We start from the raw sequence: 24,471 nt of genomic DNA, 5'->3' as shown, positions 1-24,471 counted from the left end.
CCCAATGCAGTGACATCACTATAAATAACACGTCAAGTGACTTGTCGTCTGGTGTCACTAGTATGGATGACACTTCATCATGTCCAGGAAGAAGCAGCGGGAAGCAATATTTCTGGAATTAATCCATACTGTGAGTATATTAAAAAGTTGTTTTTTATTTCCAATTTTATAGCCATGTATCTTCATTTATATCTGCCTGGAAAACCCCTTTAAGCGTTATTATAGGTGGGGGCTTAGATGCTATTCAGTAGCGTGTAAAACAATACCATATTACATATCAGTTTATGGCTGTTAGTCTATCTTAATTATTTTTTTATACAGACTCTCAGATACAGAGTGCTGGAAAAAGAAGCATCTCCTCGTCAACTTCGGGAAGATATACACGTTCTTCTAGCGGCTTCTGCAGCACAGACTCTGACAGCAATAATACTGTAACAAGATTGTTCTTCCTGGGGGCAAGAAAACATATCTCAGCAACAGGTAGCTTTTATTGTCACACATTCCTCTTCTTGAATAATACTCTACATATTGAATCTAGCTGAATATTTATCTTACGTATCTTCCCCGTGTCTCTGGAGCTCTAGTGTAAAGGAGAAAAGCGAAAATTAAATGATTTTTTTAAATCTCGTATATAGACTACGAAAGGAGATGTGGGTAAGAGTTTGTCAGGGATTTTGCCACTCCTGATTATCATAGCAATGGTAAGTGCATTCCGTTGAGTTTGTATATACCGAAGGTTGTTGTTACAAAGCTACTGTAGAAAAATGTGACTAGATGTGGCTATACTTTTAATATTAATAGCATTGGAAGCTTGAGGCTTACTTAGATGTGATGGAGGAATGATAAGGTCTTGATCTATATCATGAGGAATGATTAGGTCTTGATCTATATCAGGGACAACTGAAGAAATGTTTGGACGATTTGGGCTCTATCTGTCACGTCCTTCCCTTTGTATTGTCACTTTTGAATTAACTTCTAAATAACTGATGGCATACCTTCCCAGCGTTTGGTATTGATCGGAAGTGTAGTCCATCAATGTCGTACTAGATAGGCTTGACAGTACATACAAACAAATAAGTTTACAGTTCAGATGGACAGTATAAAGGCTTTGCAAGCCTAGCAGCTACTGGGTCCACAGAATATAGTTTGGCAGATGTAGTGTCATTCATTGGTGTACCTCCAATGCCACCCCAACAATTGCATACAATGCCGGCCCCAGAATAATAAAATCTTAATACCCTCTGTGTCGTGTTGTTCCCGCATGGCTTTGTCTCTCTAACAAGGAGAGATAGAGACAGCCAGATAGCCTGTTAGTCACGGCTGTTGCCAGAAGTGCCACAAGAGTCTTGTGGCCCATCGGCCGGCACAACGGCTTACCATAGTTATTTAGGAGCTGCTGGAGACTGTGCATGGTCCTCTGCTTCACCAGCCAAGGTTGAGTTTTCAGTAGGCCAGGAGTAGGACATCTAAGTGCACAAACAGGAGTCGCTTTAGGCTGTGGACAACACAGTGAGTTACTGGATTTAGACACTCACTGTGTTGCTGAAGTTTAAGTTTGGGCTCTTTGTGTGTGTGTGGGCAGGAGGTTCCAGGGACGAAGGCTGCCTTAAAGCTCCTGGCAGGAGAGAACTGGTTGGCACTATGAGGGGTATGTTAGCAAATTAAGAGGCTAGCACTATTGTGGCATTGGGTGACCTGGATGATAATAAGGGGTAGATTGGCTGGCACTTTGAGAACACTTTTTTTTTTAGGGGGGAAGCAATTCTGACTTTTGCTATGGGGCCCTATGATTTATATTTCCCCCCTTTTGGCTTTATTTAAACAATTTCACAGATTTTACTAAATGAGCCTTATGTTTACAAACTGCACACTTAAAAGGGGTTGTCCAGTCTTGACATCCATCCTCAGATCAAAACCACTACTAAATAGCCTTGTACATATGGCACCTGATGAAGCCTGTTCGACACCATATGAAGGCAATATGACTCCATATTAGGGAGCCATACAGCCACCGTGCTTTACTGTACAGACACAGTGACAGTAGTGCATGGACATTGCAATTTAACCTCTTCCTCACATTTAGCAGATAGACCATGCCATGTTCCTGCACATTTTCCCACTTTTTTTATCATGAAGCTACATGACTTATTGTGCAATATCTGCAGACTTCCTCTTCCACGGGTAGCAGTGAACTAAAACATGGCGGTGTACCAAAGGCAGTCCCTTACATATGAAATCGAACTTCCTGTGAGAAGTTTTGCACTCAAACGGTTGTCACCTGGATAGGCAGATGAGTACTTAATGCTTTGCATACATTACAGGGCTATTATGAGAGGATAAAGATGCATACATTATGCAGAGGTAGAAAATACTAATTACACTACAGTATATGTATACATTTACTGCTAGTAATGTATAGGCAGTGCGGGAATTATATGACCCAGTACTACTGCTGCTTTAACCACAACTTTATTTCCTACCTCATTTTTGTTACAAAAATAAATAAATTAATTAATTAAATCCTTATCTCCTAATTCATTTGCTTTGAAATAGTTCACTTTGAAGAATACAGTATTAATTACACGGATTCATGTCAGAGGTACTTTTAAGATCTTTGGTTTTTTTTTAGATCTGAAATAATGAAGACTTTTTTTTTTTACTTGCTTCAGTCGCTGTGACTTCAAATAGAGAGCACAGCAGTGTACAATGACCTCACTCACATCAACTAATCTCATTTGTACAGGCCTGGCTGAGCAGCTTTTATTTCACATCTGTATAATTGGTAGATTTAAAGAAACACTAGAATGATATATGTAAGCATGTCAAGCACTCACTGTTCAATGATAAGGTATCTTATAAAAAACAGAAATGATAGAAAATATATTATAAAGCTGCATTGGTCGGGTTCATGTGTCACCAGGGTGACTGGGATGATAAGATTTCTACAGATGACTCTGTTGCCCTGCCTTTTATTTAAAAAGAACTAAAAATTTTGGTAAAACTTTATTTAACCTTCATATCCAACGCATCATACCCCTATCCCCATGTCATAACAACAGGGGCCCAGAAAGCATCAGAGGAGTGCATGATGGAGCCCTTACATTAGATAGCTGCTTTAGCTGTCCTTGTGCCTGCCTGTGATATTGAAGAATTTGAGTAATTCGAGAAAAAAAATTAAAGTGACAACAGTTTTAAATCCATGTCACAGGAAATCACAACGTAAAGCTAGAACGCCTCACCTTTGCTCTATGGCAGAGAAAAAGTTGCCTTGTTGCCCATCCCATATTTAATTATTGCCAGTGCATCTTACAAAATGAAATCTGAACTCTTATCGGTTGCAATGGCTACAAGGCCACCTCTTCTCTTGGTAATTTTTTACATTCACTCTATTTCCAATGGAGCTCATGATCTGATTCCACTATATCATCTTCTGAGATCTATGGAACTTTTCTACTTCCAGTCATTCCAGCGATGCTGTCCTATGATGATCAAAAATGACAGGAGAAGGTCCTGTCAAACCTCAACCATATGGCCTGGTCCAGCCTGCTAAAATGACAACTTGTGCATAAAACAAACATATTGCATTAATGTTGTTTTCTTAATTTCAGGTGGTGCCAACCTGGCGTCTTGTGGAGGATCTGGCTATGTTAGATTTTGGAACATATTTCGAAACCAGTTAATGGGAGAATTTCAAGCTCATGAAGGTGCAAGTTTCATAGTTATGACCATTGACAAAGCAAACAATTACCTTATAACGGGAGATCTTGATGGGTGGATAAAGGTTTGGGACATACAGGTAATTTGAACCCCCTGTTCCATAAACTGGATACTTGACCTGATACTGGGAATGGTTGGGACTTGCTAAAGAGCTACTTTGTCTCTTGGAACAACACATTTGAAAGGATTTTGGAGCAGTATCGCTGCATAACTAGGCATAAATAGGACTTTAGGAAAGATGATTGACACAGTGGAAGCTATAATGGAAGAAATATAGGTTGTCATCCAGCTTTTCCAGTACCATATATAATCGAAATGGCTGAATGGAATTTTTAGCAACTTGACAGAAGGAGAATCAAGGACTTATATTTACTGTTTTTTGTTTCTTTTTCTAGAGGGGGGGGGGTAATTCAAGAGGAAAGGTTTTTAAAATCTTTAAACAGGATTTTTCTTTATATAGGGTTTTAAGATTGTGTTGTTGCTTATTTGATGCATTTACTTTCAGATCACGTCGCTTGTAATCTTGTATAACCTATTGTACTAAATTTCTTTAATCTCTTCTGTAATGTATTTGGGGTCTGACGGGTGATGAAGCGTTTGTTACATTGACTGATGTTTTAGTTTGTAATGTTGGCTGACCTTGGACGTTAGTGAAATGTTCTGGGAAAACAGAAAAAAAACCGACCATGATGTTCATGTCCTTTCCATAGATCTTTCCAGGCCTAGTTTAGCTCACAAGCTTCTGCAAGCACAGTTGGGGATATTTATGAAAACTGGTACAAAGGTAAAATAAAGTTGTCATCTGAAGCAACCAATCAGATGAATATTGCCAGTTGCTAGTTAGAATACTATTGGTTGTTGTGGCTACAGCAGCTGTTTCTTTTTTATTAAAGAGGACACAAGTCCCACATTATTAATCCTAATTTGCCATTTGCAACAATAGTCACCTTAAGTATGAAAAGGATTTTCCATATGACAAGTATTACAGAGGATTTATCACATTATGTTATATAAGTGCAGGCTTGCCCTCGACCACCACAATAATTTCTTCTGGGTTGGGGGTCGGATTTTTGGTTCACGACTGCTGCTACACCCACTACCAGTGCTGCAATAGAGCATATTAAAAAACGTCTGCACTTACTTAAAGGGTTTGTCCACTGGGACCCCAAGCCATTATCAATAATCTGGAGGGGAAACCCAGCAGCAACTGTTAATTTCCCCTGCAGAGCCATCACATTGAAATAAAGAGTCCGTGTAATTCATGGATGTAACGAGTCCTCTGGAGAATCAAATTTTGTAGCTTCTATTAACTCTGGTTAATAGATGAAGGTCCTGAAAGGGGACCCCCCTCGAGTACCTCAGAATTGCCTAATACAGTACTATGTTTGCATATTAAAATTTGCATATTACTTGTAAACTATAGGAGTACTGTATTGATTACAGTGAAAAGAAGACTATGGAACTCCCGCCATTGGTTAAGTCATTTCAGCCACACAGTGACTGCATCACACACCTTGAGACATGCACACACAATCACTGTCTCCTCATCATTTCCGCATCTGCAGACTGCAGCATATCTGTCAGTGATGAGCTTGGCAATCTAGTTGGAATATTTGGACAGGTAAGCACATTTATGGAAATTAATCAAAATTAAGTCTCTCAGTCTTAAACTAACCAAAGAAACATCACAATTGGGAAATGACCTGTTTATAATCACAGGGCTCGGTACTAGTTACAAAAACAATAGTACTAGAGCGAAGCCAGTCTACCAGAAATGTCTTAATCCACCTGCTCTTTAAAATAACATTAGATTCCTGTCTTCTGGATCACAAAATGATCTAAAAGGTGGCCATACACTTAAGATAGCTGTTGGCCGAATGAGCTCATTCGACTGACAGCTATTCCTCCTGACCAACACAAACATGCACGCTCGGCCGAAACTGCATGTGTTTCAATGAAGAAAGGGGAATAAGCCAGCAAGATCAAAGTTTTGGACATGTTAAAAAAAACAAACATGCTCAATCTTTCCTTACCCCAATATCTTTTGTTGGGGGAGAGTCAGGAGACTCCTGTACACATTAGAAATCAGAAAGTTCAGCCAAAATATATCTAATGCATATAGCCACCTAAATAAGCAAGAAGATTGACCCCTTCACATCATGCTTTTGCTTTCCATCGGAGTTATACATTGGGAGGACTCCCGACATATACCTCCATAGGAAGGCTGCAACGTAACCCACTGTATAGCCATACAATGGGAAAAGTGGCCTAAACCCTCTGGGGCAGAGCGCTACCTGAAGCTCTGTTGTTCCCGGGGAAGCCCTTGACGTCACTGTCCATATACTGACAGTGATGTAGAGAGCTTTATGATGTTGGAGTCTCCAGCCAGAGCGTTGCCTATACATTGGGGATTCTGCTCCTAGAGAAGCCCTGGATTTCACTGCCCATATAAGAAAGTTTTGGAATCGCACTGGCCAAGGACTTCAGTCCTGGGGAAGTACTTGACATCAATGTCAATATATGGACAGTGACGTCAAGAGCTTTCAATGCCGGAGTTCCCGACTAGACCATCGCAAGCGCTGTGACCAGGAACTCTGGTCCTCGGGAATCCCTTGACATTACTTTCCATATATGGACAGTGATGCCAAGAGCTTTATGATGCCAGAGTCTCCGGCTATAGTGTAGACAACACTCTGGCAAGGGATTCTGGCCCTTGAGAAGCCCCTGACGTTAGTGTCCATATATGGACAGTGATATCGGGAGCTATAATACTGGATTCCTCAGCCATATTTTTTAAAGCGCTCTGACCAGGGACTCCGGTCCTGGGGAAGCAGTTGTTGTCAATGTCAATTAATGGTCAGTGATGAGAAGAGCTTTTTAATGGCATTGCAAGTGCTCTGGCCAGGGACTCTGACCCTGGGGAAGCCCTTGATGTCAAGTGCATTACAATGCCGTAGTCCCTGGCCAGAGCGTCGAAAACGCTCTGGCCGAAAATACAGGCCCCACCCGGAGTAGCCCTTAAAATCAGTGTCCTTATATGGACAGTAGTGTTGGGGGCTTCCCAATGTATACATAGGTTTCCATGTTAAAAGAAAAAGTATACCGCGCAGAATTATTTTTTTCTCCATCCTTAAAAAAAAAAGTATATTAACGTATACCAGCCCAATGAAGAAACAAAAGGACACTCTTTTCGTCACCGTCAGGCTAATGGAGCCCTATGAACACATTTATCATGTACGTTCGGAGTTTGCGTAGGGCACAAACATGATGTGAAGGGGAAATACAGACATGTAGGTAAAGAAGTGTATGAGGCTGACCAATCAGTGACCAATCAGCTTCATACACTTCTCATTGTTCCAGCCCAGCTTCTTTCACTGCACAATCACACTGTGCTGTGGATCATGCTGGGCTGGAACAATGAGAAGTGTATGAAGCTGATTGATTGGTCAGCCTCATGCACTTCTTTACAACACACACTTGGTCAAAAGTAAAAACACGCCCAGTTGGTCTTTAAGAAACTAATTAGCATAAATCTAAAATTGCTCATAACTTGCTCAAAAATGATCATTTTTCAAAATGAAAACCACTGCTGTTATCTACATTACAGCGCTGATCACATTATGTAGGAGATAGGGCACTTATAATCTGGTGACAGAGCCTCTTTAAAGGGTAACTAAACTTTAGAAAACGTCTGACATGTCACTGAGACCCCCACCAATCGCTTAAATGAAGCGGCAGTAGTGCTCGGGTGAGCTGCTTGGTTTCCGATCAGCTTTTCTCAGAAAGCCGACCAGTTGGTGTACGGGCTTAATAGAAAGTCTATGGGCCCATACAACAACAGCTCGACTTTCCGAGAAAAGCAAATCAGAAACGAAGCGGCTCACACAAGCGACTCTTCCACTTCATTTTAGGAATCGGTGGGGTCTCAGTGCTCAGACCCCCATGATCAAAACTTCTGACATGTCACTATGAGCCGAGGTCCAGTTCCAAGAAGTCAAAATTGGCAAAAGTACAGGGTATAGTCAGAAGCTTGATCAAACACATGGAAACCAGGAAATTCACAAGCAAAGAACACAGAAGCAACCCAGGTTTAAGTACTCCACCCTTACACCTTATAGGAAGAAAGACAGAGAAAAGGGATAGGCTGAACAACTAAAACCAGAACCGCCCAGAAGCTAGACTAGTAGTCATGGTAATCTTAAAGGGACGGAAGTTTCCTAACAACTACAAGCAGGAAGGGAAGCTGCTAGGGACATAGGAGTTTCTGGGTTTAAGTCCTGACAGTTGGTTTCTGCTGTATTCCTTTATTGTATACATTGATGGTCACTCCATTATAATTATAATTTGCTATTGGCCTCTGACAACAGATGGCCCTGTTTGGGTATTAGGAAATTGGAACGTAAGCAGATTTGCAAAAACATACGTTTTGCAATGGCTTTGTTTTTTATTCACGCTAATAAAAGACTGCTAACTAGTATAACAGATCGTATATCTTCTCCATATGGATGGTGTAAATGTTTTACTGCTGAACAATAGGATGTTCAAGTATATTTGTGAGTTTGAAACATTATATATTATATATAACTTGTTATATTGATGGAATGCTCTGTGGGTGAGGTACAAGTCATTCTCAATCTTTTTAATCACATTAGCCATCTCGAGCTCCTCGGATACATTCACACTACTGATGTAATGCAAGCAGTAAACTCCGTTAGTCATTGACCCTTCCACTTGAAGAATTGTTAGTGATACTCTTGAGAATCTAATCAATACAAACATGGTAAAGGTTTCCTTTATTTAATTTATACATGTCTTCTGTTGTTTAGGAAGAGCATTGGAGAATTGAGAAATGGTCTGTGATACTTGAAGGTGATAATGAGTTAGACAATATACAAGAAACGACAGGGGCCTTGACTTCTCCCCATAATGAAACTGCAGTACAATCTGACAGTCATGGTTTACAGCTCTTCACTGAACATAAAGAGGAATTGCCCTTTAAGTAAGGCCACCATCATCTTTTACTTCTTCGCTGAACAATGTTTCATGCCATTCATTTATTCTTTTATAATGCTGCCTGTTTAGTTACTTACTAGTCCCCAGTTTGGGCTAAACAATTAATACAAAAAGTAATTTTGTGAACAAGGCTTAACTGCGGAATGAGAGCAATAGTGTGTTCACACAATACAGTATCAGTGCAGTTTGATGCTCAGACTGGGACTGGATCCTAAAAAAACAGAGGAAAAACACATTCCCTTACATCTCTTGTTCCTTCAATATCCACTCCTACTTATAGCTATAAAAAAACAAGCATATGCAAAAACTGCACCAAAACTACACTGTGTGAACAGATATGAATAAATGTCTCACAGGAGAGAGTAAGCGGTTAGGTACAACCAACATATATGTACAAAGTACCCCCAAAATGTCGAATCAAAGAGTAGCAGGACTCCACTACATCATATAAAGAAATTGAGAACCAAGAGTCACAAGGCTACACATAATGAAAAAAATAAATTTTATTGCATATAAATATATAACCATATAACAAACGTAGTAAAAACAAAGCGAGGTTTCTAAAAAAAGGAAAGTTATATATGGATCACTCCACAGTTATATTGAATCGCAGGAATGGTATAAATGCTATACCTTACCAAAGGGACATGGTATACATGCTCCACCTTAACAAAGGGACATATATGTGATAGACAAAAGTAGTATACAAAAGACCATGACGTCAGCAAGTAAGTTGCAATAGTGCATTATCCATATAATCTGCTGTCCATCAAGCTACAAAATCACACAGTCATGTCTCCACATATAATGAGTGTATCACTTAGCAGTCTAAAGAAAGTACTCCGAGGAAAACCCCGGTGCCATATATCCAAAGGGAATATACCGTGAATGTACCCAATGGTGAAAAGACTACCAATCTGGAAACAACCAGAGGGAGCCAGTAAATCAGATCTTACCCATAAATGTAATGGTGAGCCTGCGATCCACGTGGTCCACGTAACGAAGAATAACACCCCAACGCGCGTTTCGCTGTTCTAGCTTTATCAGGGGGTGTGAACAGAGCCTGAGCACTAAGCAGTATGCTTATGAGGGTTTACAATGTAAAGCCCACGTGGGCAGGACCATCTCTTTTATACCAGTCAGTTACTCAGTGTGCTCACATTTACTTGCTTGTTTTTAGCGTATGTTTATATTATGTCGTACAGTAGAACACAATGTTATACGTGGTGCATTCTCTAGAGAATCTGATACTGTCACTATTTTTTGGAAGACCAATTGTAATAAGCCACTACTGTTGTGTTGTACCTAGGGCTGCCACCTTTTCCACCCAAAAACATCAGATTCCTGGTGTGGTTTGCCACTGGGTGAGAACCTCAGTCAGAAAATGACTATAACTCAGTTAGTCACCTCCTCCACGGACCTCCTGACCCATGGCTGTGCAGGAAGGTAGTTTGCACATGTTCAGCAGCCGGGTGGCTTGGCGAAGTAGTGGTATATGCAAAAATACTGGCACTTGCTATTGCTGTTAAATTTTTTTTACTTTTACCAGCTTCCTCGTGTAAACACCGGCTGGGCAGGTGGTTTAACGGCATGGTGGCAACCATAGTTGTAGCACTGGTAGCATAAGCACACTGAAGAAGATTTACTAAGCTAAATGTGGCGGAATTCGGACTAAATTTGCGTAAAAAAACAACTGGTGTACTGTACATGCCTTGGGCCTGATTTATTATAAGTTTTAGACACTTTTTGTAACTCACTAGACATGATCTGCGGGGGGATCCGAAACCCGGGCCCTACACAGATTAGCTGGTCCAGTGCCTCCGTACACCAGACGTACAAGCCGGAAGCAGTTAACTCCGGCCACGGAATAGCGACCGAGCTGCAGTACTTCAAGTGAATAGTGAATAGGAGCAGACCTGCAGCACGGCCGCTATGCTATGTACAGAGCCAAATGCTTCCGGGCTCCGTCCATAGCATTATGTGCCACAACATCCGGTGGATAGGTAAACAGTTGTCAGAAATTGGACAACCCCTTTAAGTAAGCCAAGAGGTGGTGTGAGGAAAGGGAAAGTGTCTAGCAAGGTGTGTCACATTTATCATAGAGCATGCAACACTGATGAATTTGGAGCATCATCTGCCTGCCTGGTCTAGTTTTATGCTGTCCATGTCCAAGTTTAATCCATTTCCGTCGCAGTCATTTTTAATTTTTTTCCTTTTTTTGTTCCAAAAGCCATATATTTTTTAACTTTCTGTCGACTTAGCCATATGAGGGCTTGTTTTTTTGCGGTACAATTTTTAACGGTACTATTTATTGTACCATACAATGTACTGAAAAGCTAAAAAAAAAGTCTTTGTAGGGTAGACTCGAAAAATACAGCGATTTCTCCATTGTTTTTCGGTTTAGTTTTTACGGCGTTCACTGTGCAGTAAAAACGACATGTTAACTTTATTCTGCGGATCAATATGATTACGTCGATATCAAATTTATATATATTTTTTTAGCTTTTACTAAGTAATCACTCTTTGTCAAAAAAGTATTTTTTTTGTGTCACCATATTCTAACTTTGTCATTTTTCCACCAATGGAGTAATTTGAGGGATTGTTTTTTGCTGGTCGAGTTGTAGTTTTAATCGGTACCATTTTTGGATACATTCGACTTTTTGGTCACTTTTTAATACATTTAATTTTTTTTTTTTCCTATGGTGTTCACCCAGCGTGTTTAATAACTGTAAATTTCAATAGTTCAGACTTTTACAGACGCGGCAATACCAATTATGTTTTTATTTTTGTGTTCATCATTACATAATTTTTTTGTTAAAAATGGGGAAAACATTTATATTTTGACTTGTTTTATGTATTTCCTTTTATCTGTGATCTACTATTAGGGGATGTTCACACGGAGTGTTTTCAGCCATTTTTCGGGCCGTAAACGTCCCGAAAAATGGCTGAAAAATCGGAAGCAGAACGCCTCCAAACATCTGCCCATTGATTTCAATGGGAAAAACGGCATTCAGTTCTTGTAAAAAAACGGCCACGATAAAGAAGTGCATGTCACTTCTTCAGCCGTTTTTGGAGCAGTTTTTCATAGACTCTATAGAAAAACAGCTCCAAAAACGGCCGTAAAAAACACGGCGAAATACGTCAGTATGATTAAAAAACAGCTGAAAATTAGGAGCTGTTTTCCCTTGAAAACCGCTCTGTATTTTCAGACGTTTTTAATTTTGTGTGTGCACATACACTTAAGCCTGATCTCCGGTAAGGCTTAATAATAGGGCACTGATGGCAGACCTGAAGGCCTTCAATAGGCCTCCAGCTACCTAGGCAACCCATCGGCACCCCACAATTATGTCGCACTGGGGCCATCAAGGGACAGAGGGAACCCCCTCTGTCTAACCGCTCAGATGCCGCGGTCGCTATTGACCACGGCATGAGAGGTCAAATGGCCAGAAGTTGTTTCTGAAACACTGCACCAACTTATACTTACCATGGCTACATGTCCCTCCGACGCAGCCTTGGGATGACGTTTCATCCCATGTGACCACTGCAGCCTGTGATTGGCTGCAGCGATCACATGGTATGAAACGTCATCCCAGGAGGCAGGCCTGGACAAAGAAGCTCAGAATTCTGGGAAAGTATATGATTTTTTTTTTCTTCCTGAGTTGCGTTTTTTGCGGCGGAATCGTATATTTTCCACCAGAAAAATTGCAACACCTGCTATTTATTTCAGGTTTTACATTCCCACTGAATTTAAGAGTAAACCCGTAACAGACAAAACGGCAATTACACAAATACAATGGACATGCTGTGGATTAAAAAATGCACCGCAGGTAAATTTCTGAACGTTCTTTTCCGCTTATCATTTATGCAGCGTGTGGATGAGATTTGTTCAAATCTCATCCACTCTGCTGCTACTGTATTATGTTGTGGATTTTCCACAACTAAATCTGTTGTGGAAAATCCACAGTATTTACACTATGTGTGAACTTACCCTTAGGGTTTATTTACACAAACGTGTAATACGTCCGTGCAACGCGCGTGATTTTCACGCGCCTCGCACGGACCTATGTTAGTCTATGGGCCGTGCAGACAGTCCGTGATTTTCACGCAGCGTATGTCCGCTGCGTGAAACGCATGACATGTCCTATATTTTTGCGTTTCTCGCGCATCACGCACCAATTGAAGTCAATGGGTGCGTGAAAATCACGCGCAGCACACGGACGCGCGTGATTCGCACAAGAGCAGTAAAAAGTATAAATGAAAACAGAAAAGCACCACGTGCTTTTCTGTTTACAAACATACAAACAGGGTCATAATGATGGCGGCTGCGCGAAAATCACGCAGCCACGCATCATATGGTGATGACACACGGAGCTGTTAAGTGCCTTTTGTGCGCGCAAAAGGCCGCAATGTGGTGCGATTTTTCAGGCGGAAGGTGCTGTGGTTCCTAGGTCGGATACGCTGCATGATTTTTATGCCCGACCCGTGGGAACCTGGCCTAAGGCCTCCTTCACACAGGGTTTTTCTTTAGCATTTTAAACTGCATGTAAAAACTGCAACATTTTTTAAATGTTACGTGCATTTTTGATGTTTTTTAACATATGTTTTTTTATTTTGTAACATTTTTATGCATTTGTTATGGCATTTTTAAAGTCCTATAGAGAAGCCTATGTGAAAAAAGAAAAAAAAAACATACCAGAGCATGCTGCGTTTAAAAAAAACAAAACAAAAAAACCAAAACAACACACACCAAAAAGCTGTATGTAGGCATTCTCATATTCAACCATACACCTTAGGCCTTATTCACACAAAGGTGTGCGTTTTGCGTGCACAAAAAATGCTGCGTTTTTTGCGCGTTGCAGTGGCGTGTGTCATCAGTATCTGCTGCGTGGCTGAGTGATTTTCACGCATATGCCATCCTTATGACACGCGGTTTTGAAGTTTAGAAAAAGAAATGAAAGTGCTTTTATTTTTTTCTTCATTTCTTTATCTACAGTTGCGCGAATCACGCGCGACACACGGAAGTGCTTCCGTGTGCCGTGACTTCAATGGGTGCGTGATGCGTGAAAAACGGCCAAGTATAGGACATGTCGTGAGTTTTACGCAGCGGACATACGCTGCATGAAAATCACGGACTGTCTGACCGGCCCCATTCACTAACATAGGTCCGTGTGACGGGCGTGATTTTCACGCACGTAATACACGTTCGTGTGAATAAGGCCTTAAAGTAGCATCTGGCTGCAGAATTTTTGGGAGAACGAGAACATGCAGTGAAAACCATCACTGTAAGGGCAGATACAGACGGAGGTTGCGTTTTTGCGCGCGCAAACAACGCGGCGTTTTGCGCGCGCAAAAAACATTTGACAGCTGCGTGTGTCATCCGTGTATGATGCGCGGCTGCGTGATTTTCGCGCAGCCGCCATCATAGAGATGAGGCTAGTCGACGCCCGTCACTGTCCAAGGTGCTGAAAGAGCTAACTCTTTCAGCACCCTCGACAGTGAATGCCGAACACAATATCAAAAAACCTGTTGAAAAAAAAGAAAAAGTTCGTACTTACCGAGAACTTCCCGGCCGTTGCCTTGGTGACGCGTCCTTGGTGACGCGCCTCTCGACATCGGGCCCCACCTCCCTGGATGACGCGCCAGTCCATGTGACCGCTGCAGCCTGTGCTTGGCTGGAGCTGTCACTTGGACTGAATTGTCATCCCGGGAGGTCAGACTGGAGGAAGAAGCCGGGAGTTATCGGTAAGTCAGAACTTCGTTTTTTTTCCTACAGGTTCATGTATATTGGGATCGGAAGTCACTGTCCATGGTGCTGAAACAGTTTAACTCTTTCAGCACCATGGACAGTGACTATCTCCTGACGTCGCGTACCGATAATTTTTTTGCCGGGTTCGGCCAAAACGAGTTCGGCCGAACCCGGTGAAGTTCGGTTCGCTTGTCCGGCTTCGCTCATCGCAAAGACACTCCGTTTGGATGTTCGGAAACAGAAAAGCACGTGGTGCTTTTCTGTTTACATTCATCCTTTTGACAGCTGGTGCGCTGTTTCAGTCGGTTCGCACGGAAGTGCTTCCGTGCAACCTGCGTGGTTTTCACGCACCCATTGACTTCAATGGGTGCGTGATGCGCGAAATACGCAGAGTTATTGAACCTGTCGCGCTTTTTGCGCAGCAGACAAACGCTGCGCAAAAAGCACAGACTGTCTGTACTGCCCCATAGACTTGTATTGGTCCATGCGTGCCGCGTGAAAACCACGCGGCCCGCACGGACCGAATACACGCTCGTGTGAATCCCCCCTAAGGCTGGGTTCACACGACCACATTAACGTCCGTAATGGACGGACGTATTTCGGCCGGAAGTCCCGGACCGAACTCAGTGCAGGGAGCCGGGCTCCTAGCATCATAGTTATGTACGATGCTAGGAGTCCCTGCCTCTCTGCAGGACAACTGTCCCGTACTGTAATCATGTTTTCAGTACGGGACAGTAGTTCCACGGAGAGGCAGGGACTCCTAGCATTGTACATAACTATGATGCTAGGAGCCCAGCTCCCTGCACTGAGTTCGGTCCGGGACTTCCGGCCGAAATACGTCCGTCCATTACGGACGTTAATGTGGTCGTGTGAACCCAGCCTCAGGCCTCATGCACACATCCATTGCCCATCGTACTGCTGCTAATGATGTATCCGTGAAACATGGACCGCACACGGATGGCTTCCATGTGCAGTCCGTTGTTTCAACGGAACAAATGAATTAAATGGCCAAGACTGTTCCGTCAAAACCGGACAGGAGTAGGACCTGTCCTATTTTTGTCGGAAACGGCCACACAGTTCCGTTAAAACAACGGAACTGTGCATGGCCCCATAGAAATGAATGTGTCAGGGTGCTATCCATTAAAAAAACGGATAGCACCCTGAAGAAAATAACTGAAGTGGGCATGAATGCTGCGTGAATCCAGCCTAAAATGGCATCATTTATTATACCCACTAAAGTAGATTCAGTTGTAGTCACATGGGTTTTACAATGTCTTGTTTCGCGCAGTATGACCCATGCTATTTGTGCAGAGCATTGAACCTATATGAATTATGGACACATTTTCAATTAACTGAGTGCAAAATCTTTTTTTTATTAATTTAGGAATAGTCCTTGGGAAAACACAATCTTAGGCAGAAAATACAGAAGAAATGGGTTAAAAGAAAAGTTACATTCAAACTTCATTGGGGATTCAATCCAAAATGCAATTGGTAAGTGCAGTGGCTGTGATACATTTGTTGTGGTGGGTCCATATTAAATTTATGATAGTTTTACTGCAGCATCATTTAGCATAAATAAAATATCACCAGTCACAATGTTACTTTAAGAAAGTTTTTTGATTTGTGCCAATGCAAACTGTTCATTAAACCTGTAGGTATCTGGAAACACGATGTAAAACACTCCTTACAAATATAGTACTGTGATTAGCAAGGACAAATATCACACGCTTTCTGAATATTAATGTGACTGCCATCAGTATTCAACTGTAAATCATATGGGAAGGTAGCGTTTCACTATTCTAAACCTAAACATTTAGTCTTCTCTTCTGACAACTTTTCTAGATGAGAAGGTAACAGAAAAAAAAATGTTTAGCATCTGTTTATACGTTACCAACTCATCTTAGTAGCTGGCAAGAGTCAACTGTGAAAAAAGTTCAGGCAGGCACTTATACCATTGTCTTATGGAACCCAATCTAGAAGATAAATGGGTCTTCTTAGGGCATGCCCACACGTGGCGGATTTCCTCCGCAACTGTCCGCATCAATGCCGCACAGAATCTGCGTTGCAGATTCTGCGGCGGATCTGCCCAAAATGTGCAGTAAATTGATGCGGACTAGCTGCTGCGGACTGCGGTAAAAGTGCTTCCCTTCTCTCTATCAGTGCAGGATAGAGAGAAGGGATAGCACTTTCCCTAGTGAAAGTAAAAGAATTTCATACTTACCGGCCGTTGTCTTGGTGACGCGTCCGTCTTTCGGCATCCAGCCCGACCTCCCTGGATGACGCGGCAGTCCATGTGACCGCTGCAGCCTGTGATTGGCTGCAGCCGTCACTGTGACTGAAACGTCATCCTGGGAAGCCGGACTGGAGACAGAAGCAGGGAGTTCTCGGTAAGTATGAACTTCTATTATTTTTACAGGTTGATGTATATTGTGATCGGTAGTCACTGTCCAGGGTGCAGAAACAGTTACTGCCGATCGCTTAACTCTTTCAGCACCCTGGACAGTGACTATTTACTGACGTCTCCTAGCAACGCTCCCGTCATTACGGGAGCCCCATTGACTTCCTCAGTCTGGCTGTAGACCTAGAAATACATAGGTCCAGCCAGAATGAAGAAATGTCATGTCAAAAAAGCAAGACGCATCCGCAGCACACATAACATGTGCATGACAGCTGCGGACTTCATTGCGGAATTTAGAATCTCCATTGAAGTCAATGGAGAAATTCCGCCATGAGTCCGCAACCAGTCCGCCACAACTCCGCAACAGCCATTGCATGCTGCGGACACCAAATTCCGCACCGCAGCCTATGCTCCGCAGCGGAATTTTCCGCATCGTCTAAACGAACCCTACTAAATAGAAGTGGAAGTCAATGGAGAAACGGCTCCGCTGCGGATTAACGCTGCGGAGTGTCCGCAGCGTAATTCAAGAGCAATTCCGCCACGTGTGGCTTTGCCCTTACAGAATGAAAGCAGAGGGTAAATTGTTGAGCTGGTGGAGTTGGATCTCCCACTGAGGTGGTACTGAGCAACCTCATAAGGTGGGATTCACACGAGCATGTTCGATCCGTAAAGGACGGAACGTATTTCGGCCGCAAGTCCCAGACTGAACACAGTGCAGGGAGCCGGGCTCCTAGCATCATAGTTATGTACGACGCTAGGAGTCCCTGCCTCTCCATGGAACTACTGTCCCGTACTGAAAACATGATTATAGTACGGGACAGTGGTCCCGCAGCGAGGCAGGGACTCCTATCATCGTACATAACTATGATGCTAGGAGCCCGGCTCCCTGCACTGTGTTCGGCCCGGGACTTTGCGGCCGAAATACGTTCCATCCTTTACGGACCGAACATGCTCTTGTGAATCCAGCCCCATGCTGCAAGCCATATAAACTTCTTATTTGGCTGTTCCTTCTAGACAAGTACTTCAATCAGTCAGTGAAACCACATATGGGCACCTGTACTAGAGTGCCATAGCGTTCTAACTGATGCAAGAGGGTCCTTAGAACTAATGTTGGTGGTGTGCCTCACACTTATCTTATGAGAATGTTTAAAGGCTATGTCTAACTTCGCAGCCAATTTTTTGTTGTCGTTCCGAAGCATCTAAAGAAACATGAAGCAACTTTGCAACAAGTTTGAATTAAAATGTTTCTATTGTTTTGTGTGTACAGCTCTATAGTAACAGACAACAAACAAACCTTGTGCAGTCGAATCCTGCAGTCATACTCCCTTCCATCTGCTCCCATCTTTATGCTAATGTACTGTACTGTACATTCAGGAGGTTAGCAAGAAGTAGGGGGCAGATAGAAGAGGTAAACATAGCCTTTAAGGGCTTGTCCACACGTAACGGAATTGCTGCAGAAAATTTCTGCCGCATTTCTGCTAAAACTAGATGACATTCCACTGTGGAAAAACCGCACCATTTCCTGCATTTTTTTACCGCAGAAAATGGTGCGGATTTTAAGCACCGCCGGTGATTTTGGGGACACAAATTTAATGCAGCGCGTGGATGAGATTTGTTAAATCTCACTTTGTTGGTACTGTATTCCGCTGCGTATTTTCCGTCCGCAATTCCGGATGGAAAATATGCAGAATTTCCGTTACGTGTTAGGGCTTCTAAGGCTGAATTCAATCTTGATGCAGTTTTTAAACCAAAGCCAATAGTGGATACAACGGAGTGGAAAAGTATAATTTTATGCAACAAATTGGTCTACAGTGAGACCGCCGCCAAATCCACATGTTTTACAGAAGATTTCAACCTTTGCATTGCAAAGGATGAAATCTACAATAGTTAGTGGCCAATCCAGATCAAAATCTGCATGCCGTAAAACATGCAGATTTTGCGCCGAATTTGTTGCAAACGCTGCCATTCCTTCCCTTCCTTTTGGATCTTTTGTTTGGCTCTGAAAACTGCATCAAAACGCATGTGTGAATGTAGCCTTAGGCTGGGTTCACACGTGGCGGAATTTCACTTAAATTCCGCTGCGGACACTCCGCAGCGTTAATCCGCAGCGGAGCCGTTTGTCCATTGACTTACACTTTAATTTAGCAGTGTTCGTTTAGACGAGGCGTAAAATTCCGCTGCGGAGCATAGGCTGCGGAGCGGAATTTGGTGTCCGCAGCATGCTCTGTCTGTTGCGGAGCAGTGGCGGACTCATGGCGGAATTTCTCCATTGACTTCAATGGAGATTCTAAATTCCGCAATGAAGTCCGCAGCTGTCATGCACATGTTATGTGTGCTGCGGATCCGTCTTGCTTTTTTAACTTGACATTTCTTCATTCTGGCTGGACCTATGTATTTCTAGGTCTACAGCCAGACTGAGGAAGTCAATGGGGCTCCCGTAATGACGGGAGCGTTGCTAGGAGACGTCTGTAAATAGTCACTGTCCAGGGTGCTGAAAGAGTTAAGCGATCAGCAGTAACTGTTTCTGCACCCGGGACAGTGACTACCGATCCCAAAATACATGTATCTGTAAAAAAAAATGAAGTTCATACTTACCGAGAACTCCCTGCTTCTGTCTCCAGTCCGGCCTCCCAGGATGACGTTTCAGTCTAAGTGACGGCTGCAGCCAATCACAGGCTAATAACAGGCTGCAGCGGTCACATGGACTGCCGCGTCATCCAGGGAGATCGGGCTGGATGCCGAAGGAGGGACGCGTCACCAAGACAACGGGCGGTAAGTATGAATTTCTTTGACTTTCACAAGGGAAAGTGCTGTCCCTTCTCTCTATCCTGCACTGATAGGGAGAAGGGAAGCACTTTTCCCGCAGTCCGCAGCAGCTAGTCCGCATCAATTTACTGCACATTTTGTGCAGATCCGCAGCAGAATCTGCAACGCAGGTTCTGTGCGGCATTGATGCGGACAGTTGCGGAGGAAATCCGCCACGTGTGGTCATGCCCTTAGGTCTCATTCAGACGGGCATATTTTATCAGTATTCTGCATCCGTTTTTTAAAACGGATGCCAAATAGAGAAGTTTTGGAAATGTTTTTAGTATATTTTTACAGTGTTTCCGATTTGCTTGAAAAAAATGGATGCAGAATACTGATAAAATACGCTTGTCTGAATGAGGCCTGAATCTGACTATGAGAACTAAACCACCTTTTATTTTCAAAGTGACGTAACAGGGCGTGGATTATCAGGGTATGTTCACACGCTGTGTTTTCAGCTGTTTTCGACTCAAAAAACACCTGAAAAAACGGAAGCTGAACGCTTTCCAAACATCTGCCTATTGATTTTCAATGGGAAAAATTATGTTTCGTTCAGACAGGGCGTTATTTTTTTACGCGGCCGTTTGAAAAAAAATGGCACGTAAGAAAACACCTCAAGAAAATAAGTGCATGTTACTTCCTGAGACGTTTTTGGAGCCTTTTTTCATTGTGTCAATAGAAAAACAGCTCCAAAAACGGCACAAAATAATGCATCAAAAAACGTTTGATACATTAAAAACGGCTGAAATCAGAGCCTGCTTTCCCTTGAAAACAGCTCCGTATTTTACAGCCATTTTTACTTTAGCGTGTGAACATAGCCTCCGTCTTTAGTGGTGCAACATATTTATGATTGCAGACAGTATTATATGATATAGAACTAAAGTATGTGACAGGTCAAACCTAGCTCAGAACTTGTTTTATACATACACTGTAGTATGTAGGGAAAGTTAGATACATATTTAAAGAATACATTTCACATCAACAGTTTCATGAGACTCCGGTAGTATTTGTGCAAATCTAAGCTGCTAATGTATGCATAAAGTATAGGCGACAATATTGTCAGCTACACTAAAATGTGTTAACAAACCATAGAAGAGTGCAGTATTTTTTTCCTATAAATAGAGGAGAAATACGGTATAAATCGCAATTATTTCATTTGACATTAGAATTGTTTATTTGCATTTTAAGTGTTATGTTTCTATGTGGATTGATATATGCTTAAATCATATCTTATTTTGCAAAAACTATAACTTAGGGCTTGTCTACACGTAACGGAATTGCTGCAGAAAATTTCTGCAGCAATTCTGCTAAAACTAGCAGACATTCCGCTGCGGAAAAACCGCACCATTTCCGGTGTTTTTTACTGAAGAAAATGGTGCGGATTTTGCTGCGTTTTTGTCAAGTTTTCGAGATGGTGACATCTCCTCTGAAAATCGCAGCAATTCAGTCCACTTCCTGCCGCAGGAATAGACCTACTGCGGTACGAAAAAAAACGCGCCGCAGATGAATTTCAGGGCGGAAATTTTTTGCCGCATGTGGATGAGATTTGTTAGATCTCACCCACTTTGCTGCTACTGTATTCTGCTGCATAATTACCGTTCACAATTCCGGACAGAAAATACGCAGCAATTCCGCTACATGTGGACAAGCCCTTAGGCAAAGCTCACCAAGTTATGTAACTCATCCCACTTCCTGTTTGTATGCATACAGGAAACATAATATAATCGCTTACCTAATTAGGTGAAAAAGTGATTTAAGGCTATCCGCGTTCCATATACATACAGGATGTACGGGAGAGGGAGGAATCGACATTGGAGATATGAGAAATGAATGCAACTTGGGCTTCAGTGGAGTGGAGGAGCCGGGTTCTGACTGCGTTGATTTTTTAAAATCTGCAGCACTGGTTCCTCTATCTCCTATTGAAGTAAGTACATTCCACAAAGTAACCCTGCACCCTTGGTGCAAAAACATTTAAATCTAAACCAGCCATATTAAAGAGTTTCATAACTAGATACGCTTTGCCTAATTTTAAAGGGATTGTCCAGGATTAGAACCTGTGGACAGGTGTGGATGCCTTCTTCCAACAACAGTGCCCCACCTGTCTGCAGGTTGTGTATGGTATTGCAGCTCACCCCTTATTCACTTCAATAGAGCAGAGCTGCGAAACCAGACACAACCCATGGAGAGCTGTGATGGTGTTTTTGGAAGAAAGCAACCATGCTTTGCTAATCCTGGATAACCTCTTAAATAGATTTCTTGGCCTTCCCTCAGATTCAGCAGTTCAAGTGAATGGGAAAAGGCTATAATACTGTGAACCACCACTACAAGTGTGATGGCATTTGACAGTATGGAGCAGCGTAAGCGATAAAGGGGAAGCTAGGTTTGCTGCAGTTCCGTGGCCTGTTCTTACAACTTATTGGTGAGGGCGCTGAGAGTCGGACCCCAACCGATCAGATATTGATGGCCTTTCCAAGTTATGGCAGTTTGGCATAAGGGACCCCAAGTGTTAGTACTTGAGTTCAGGCCCCATCTATACAACACCTATAGCTTCACCACAAATGTAAAACAAGAGGTACACCTTCATTTATCACTGTACCTGTATGATTTTGTAATTATTTCATTTTAGTAGAATAAATTGAATGTAAATCTTTTCTGTGATAGGGTATATTTGATTGGACATTTGCTGTAGTGATTAATATGAAGCTTGGTAAACCCGTACGTAGTAAGTTTAATGATTGTTCTGTGTGACTCGTGGCAGGTACGTTCGGCTTGTTAAGCATAGGTTCTCTGCAGGAAACTGCTGAAATGAGCAAACCCGATTTCGTTGTAAATCCTGACAAATACTTTGGAGAGAATGTAGAAGAAAAAACTTCTAATATTGTACAATTCCCTACCTTCACTGAAAGTAAGTAATCATACCTAAACCATAATATAGCATTTACTGTGTTATACTTCATATATAAAATGATTGACTTTTCAATTAAATAATTAACAACCCAAGTGTATCCCAGCTTTGTTTCCGGTAAGTGTCTTACGACCTCTATTGTCTGGAGGCCCAGATTACTCTGTCCACCCCTGGGTAGCACTATAATATTACCCCGTAGCTTTTCAGGTAGTTTCATATTCCCTCCAGTTATTACAGACTCTTCTATCCAAACAATACTGGCAGAGCCTGTTACCATGTTGATGGGCATCATTGCCAGCATTATCAAATAAAGTAATAGGATGTCCTGACACTCTGCCCCTGATCTACCCAAAATAAACTCCATTCTCTGTGGATACCAGGTTTGTAGTCTGATGAGGTGGATTCACCAATGTATTGCGAGTTATCAAGTGGAGGAATAGGGACCTGAAAACTGTTTCCAGTGACAATACTGGTAAATTGGATTCATTGTCCTTGGCTGCCGAATAGAGGTAGAGGGAAAACTTTCGGGCTCTCTACAGTTGGATGAGGATAGAAATGTATTAAAATTTTGTGCGGGAGGAGATGCGAATAGAGTTGATATGGGGCGAGGTTTAAATTCCATATTTATCTCCACTTGTTATTAGAACAAAGTGAAAATCCACCTTGTATATTTATAGCAAAGACAAACTATGTCTTGCTAAAAGGATAATCCCGAAGATTAGAGTTTATTTGTAATATACTCTGAAATGTGTGTGTGGAAAGACGGCAGGAACCCGCTAATGGCATGTACTGTATTTACGGAAACAAGTTCTTCACTTTGGATTGCCTCTGCCATTGGTCATATAAAAAATGTCACCTTGTCTCTCATAAGAGACCGGATAATAATGTGAAACTGGGTCAGTTGAGCAGTCATTGGTGTTAATAAAGACTTTTTGGGTTCTTGCCAGTCACATGAATAATGTAAATGTGATTCTATCACTATTGTAGCCCTGAAAGCCGTATTTGATGAGGGAAGCCTCTTCCCAAGAGAAATATTGGAACGTGAAGTAGAAGCAAAACAACTAAATGAGAGAAAGTTTCAAGAACTCAAGATAAAGCGAAACAAGAAAACCACAAGGATAATAGAAAAGTAGCACATTCTGAATGGTGTACAGAGCCCTTGACGAGTGTGACAACCATGTCTGTCTTCTGTTATACTGTATATTAAACATAAACCTGACTACTTTGACTTGTTTCATTTATTTTGCAGAATTAATTTAAGATGAATTTAGACTTGCATTTCTGGGGTACTCTCTATTTTTTTTACTTATTTTTTTATTGATTCACATAAATTGTATATTTTCTATCATTTTATTTTTACCATTAAAAGGAACTGAAAAATTAAAAATGGGATTGAAAAGCTAACATAATATGTACATCAAATCAGTTCATTTAATTTTAAAAACAGAATAAATCAATCTATATAAATTTTTTCTGCAATAGTTCACCAGGCTGGCTTTTGCAACGTCCACACTAAGTTACCTAAAAAGCTATAGAAATCAAAGGAAAAAAGTCTGCTACAGATTACCACTGCGGCCTGTCCACAGCAAACCCACCACATCTGAACGTGCCCTTAGGGTAGGTACAGACAGCGTAAACACTGCAGTGTATTACAGTAACAGCAAAGTGGATCCAGGCGCTGCAGAAAAATCAAGCAGAAAACACCTGAGGACATCGACCTGCGCTGTGGATTCTCAATCTGCAGCATTTCAATTTTCGCATGGAAATTCAGGATGGAAATTCTGCAGTGTTTATTTACACTGTGTATGGATCAACCCTTAGGCCTGATTCACACGAGTGCTGCGCATCTCGGACGTGAAAAACTGCAGTTTTTTAGGTCTGAGGTGC

General features: G+C 42.0%; 1 protein-coding gene across 1 annotated transcript in view; it reads left to right on the top strand.

The window, feature by feature from the left end:
• Positions 1-23,755, top strand: part of WDR49 (WD repeat domain 49) — a 101,503-nt gene extending 77,748 nt beyond the window's left edge. The window contains exons 12-18 of the mRNA XM_075864031.1: positions 322-480; positions 3,609-3,796; positions 5,141-5,338; positions 8,544-8,716; positions 15,861-15,967; positions 22,438-22,584; positions 23,572-23,755. Of these exons, the coding sequence (XP_075720146.1) occupies positions 322-480; positions 3,609-3,796; positions 5,141-5,338; positions 8,544-8,716; positions 15,861-15,967; positions 22,438-22,584; positions 23,572-23,717 (1,118 nt within the window). The 3' untranslated portion in view covers positions 23,718-23,755. The remainder of the gene's footprint in view (positions 1-321; positions 481-3,608; positions 3,797-5,140; positions 5,339-8,543; positions 8,717-15,860; positions 15,968-22,437; positions 22,585-23,571) is intronic.
• Positions 23,756-24,471: the final 716 nt, after the last annotated feature.

Source organism: Rhinoderma darwinii, chromosome 4, assembly GCF_050947455.1.
Source record: "Rhinoderma darwinii isolate aRhiDar2 chromosome 4, aRhiDar2.hap1, whole genome shotgun sequence".
NCBI lineage: Eukaryota > Metazoa > Chordata > Amphibia > Anura > Rhinodermatidae > Rhinoderma > Rhinoderma darwinii.
Note: the sequence above shows the minus strand (reverse complement) of the source record. Positions and strands in the feature narration are given on the sequence as shown.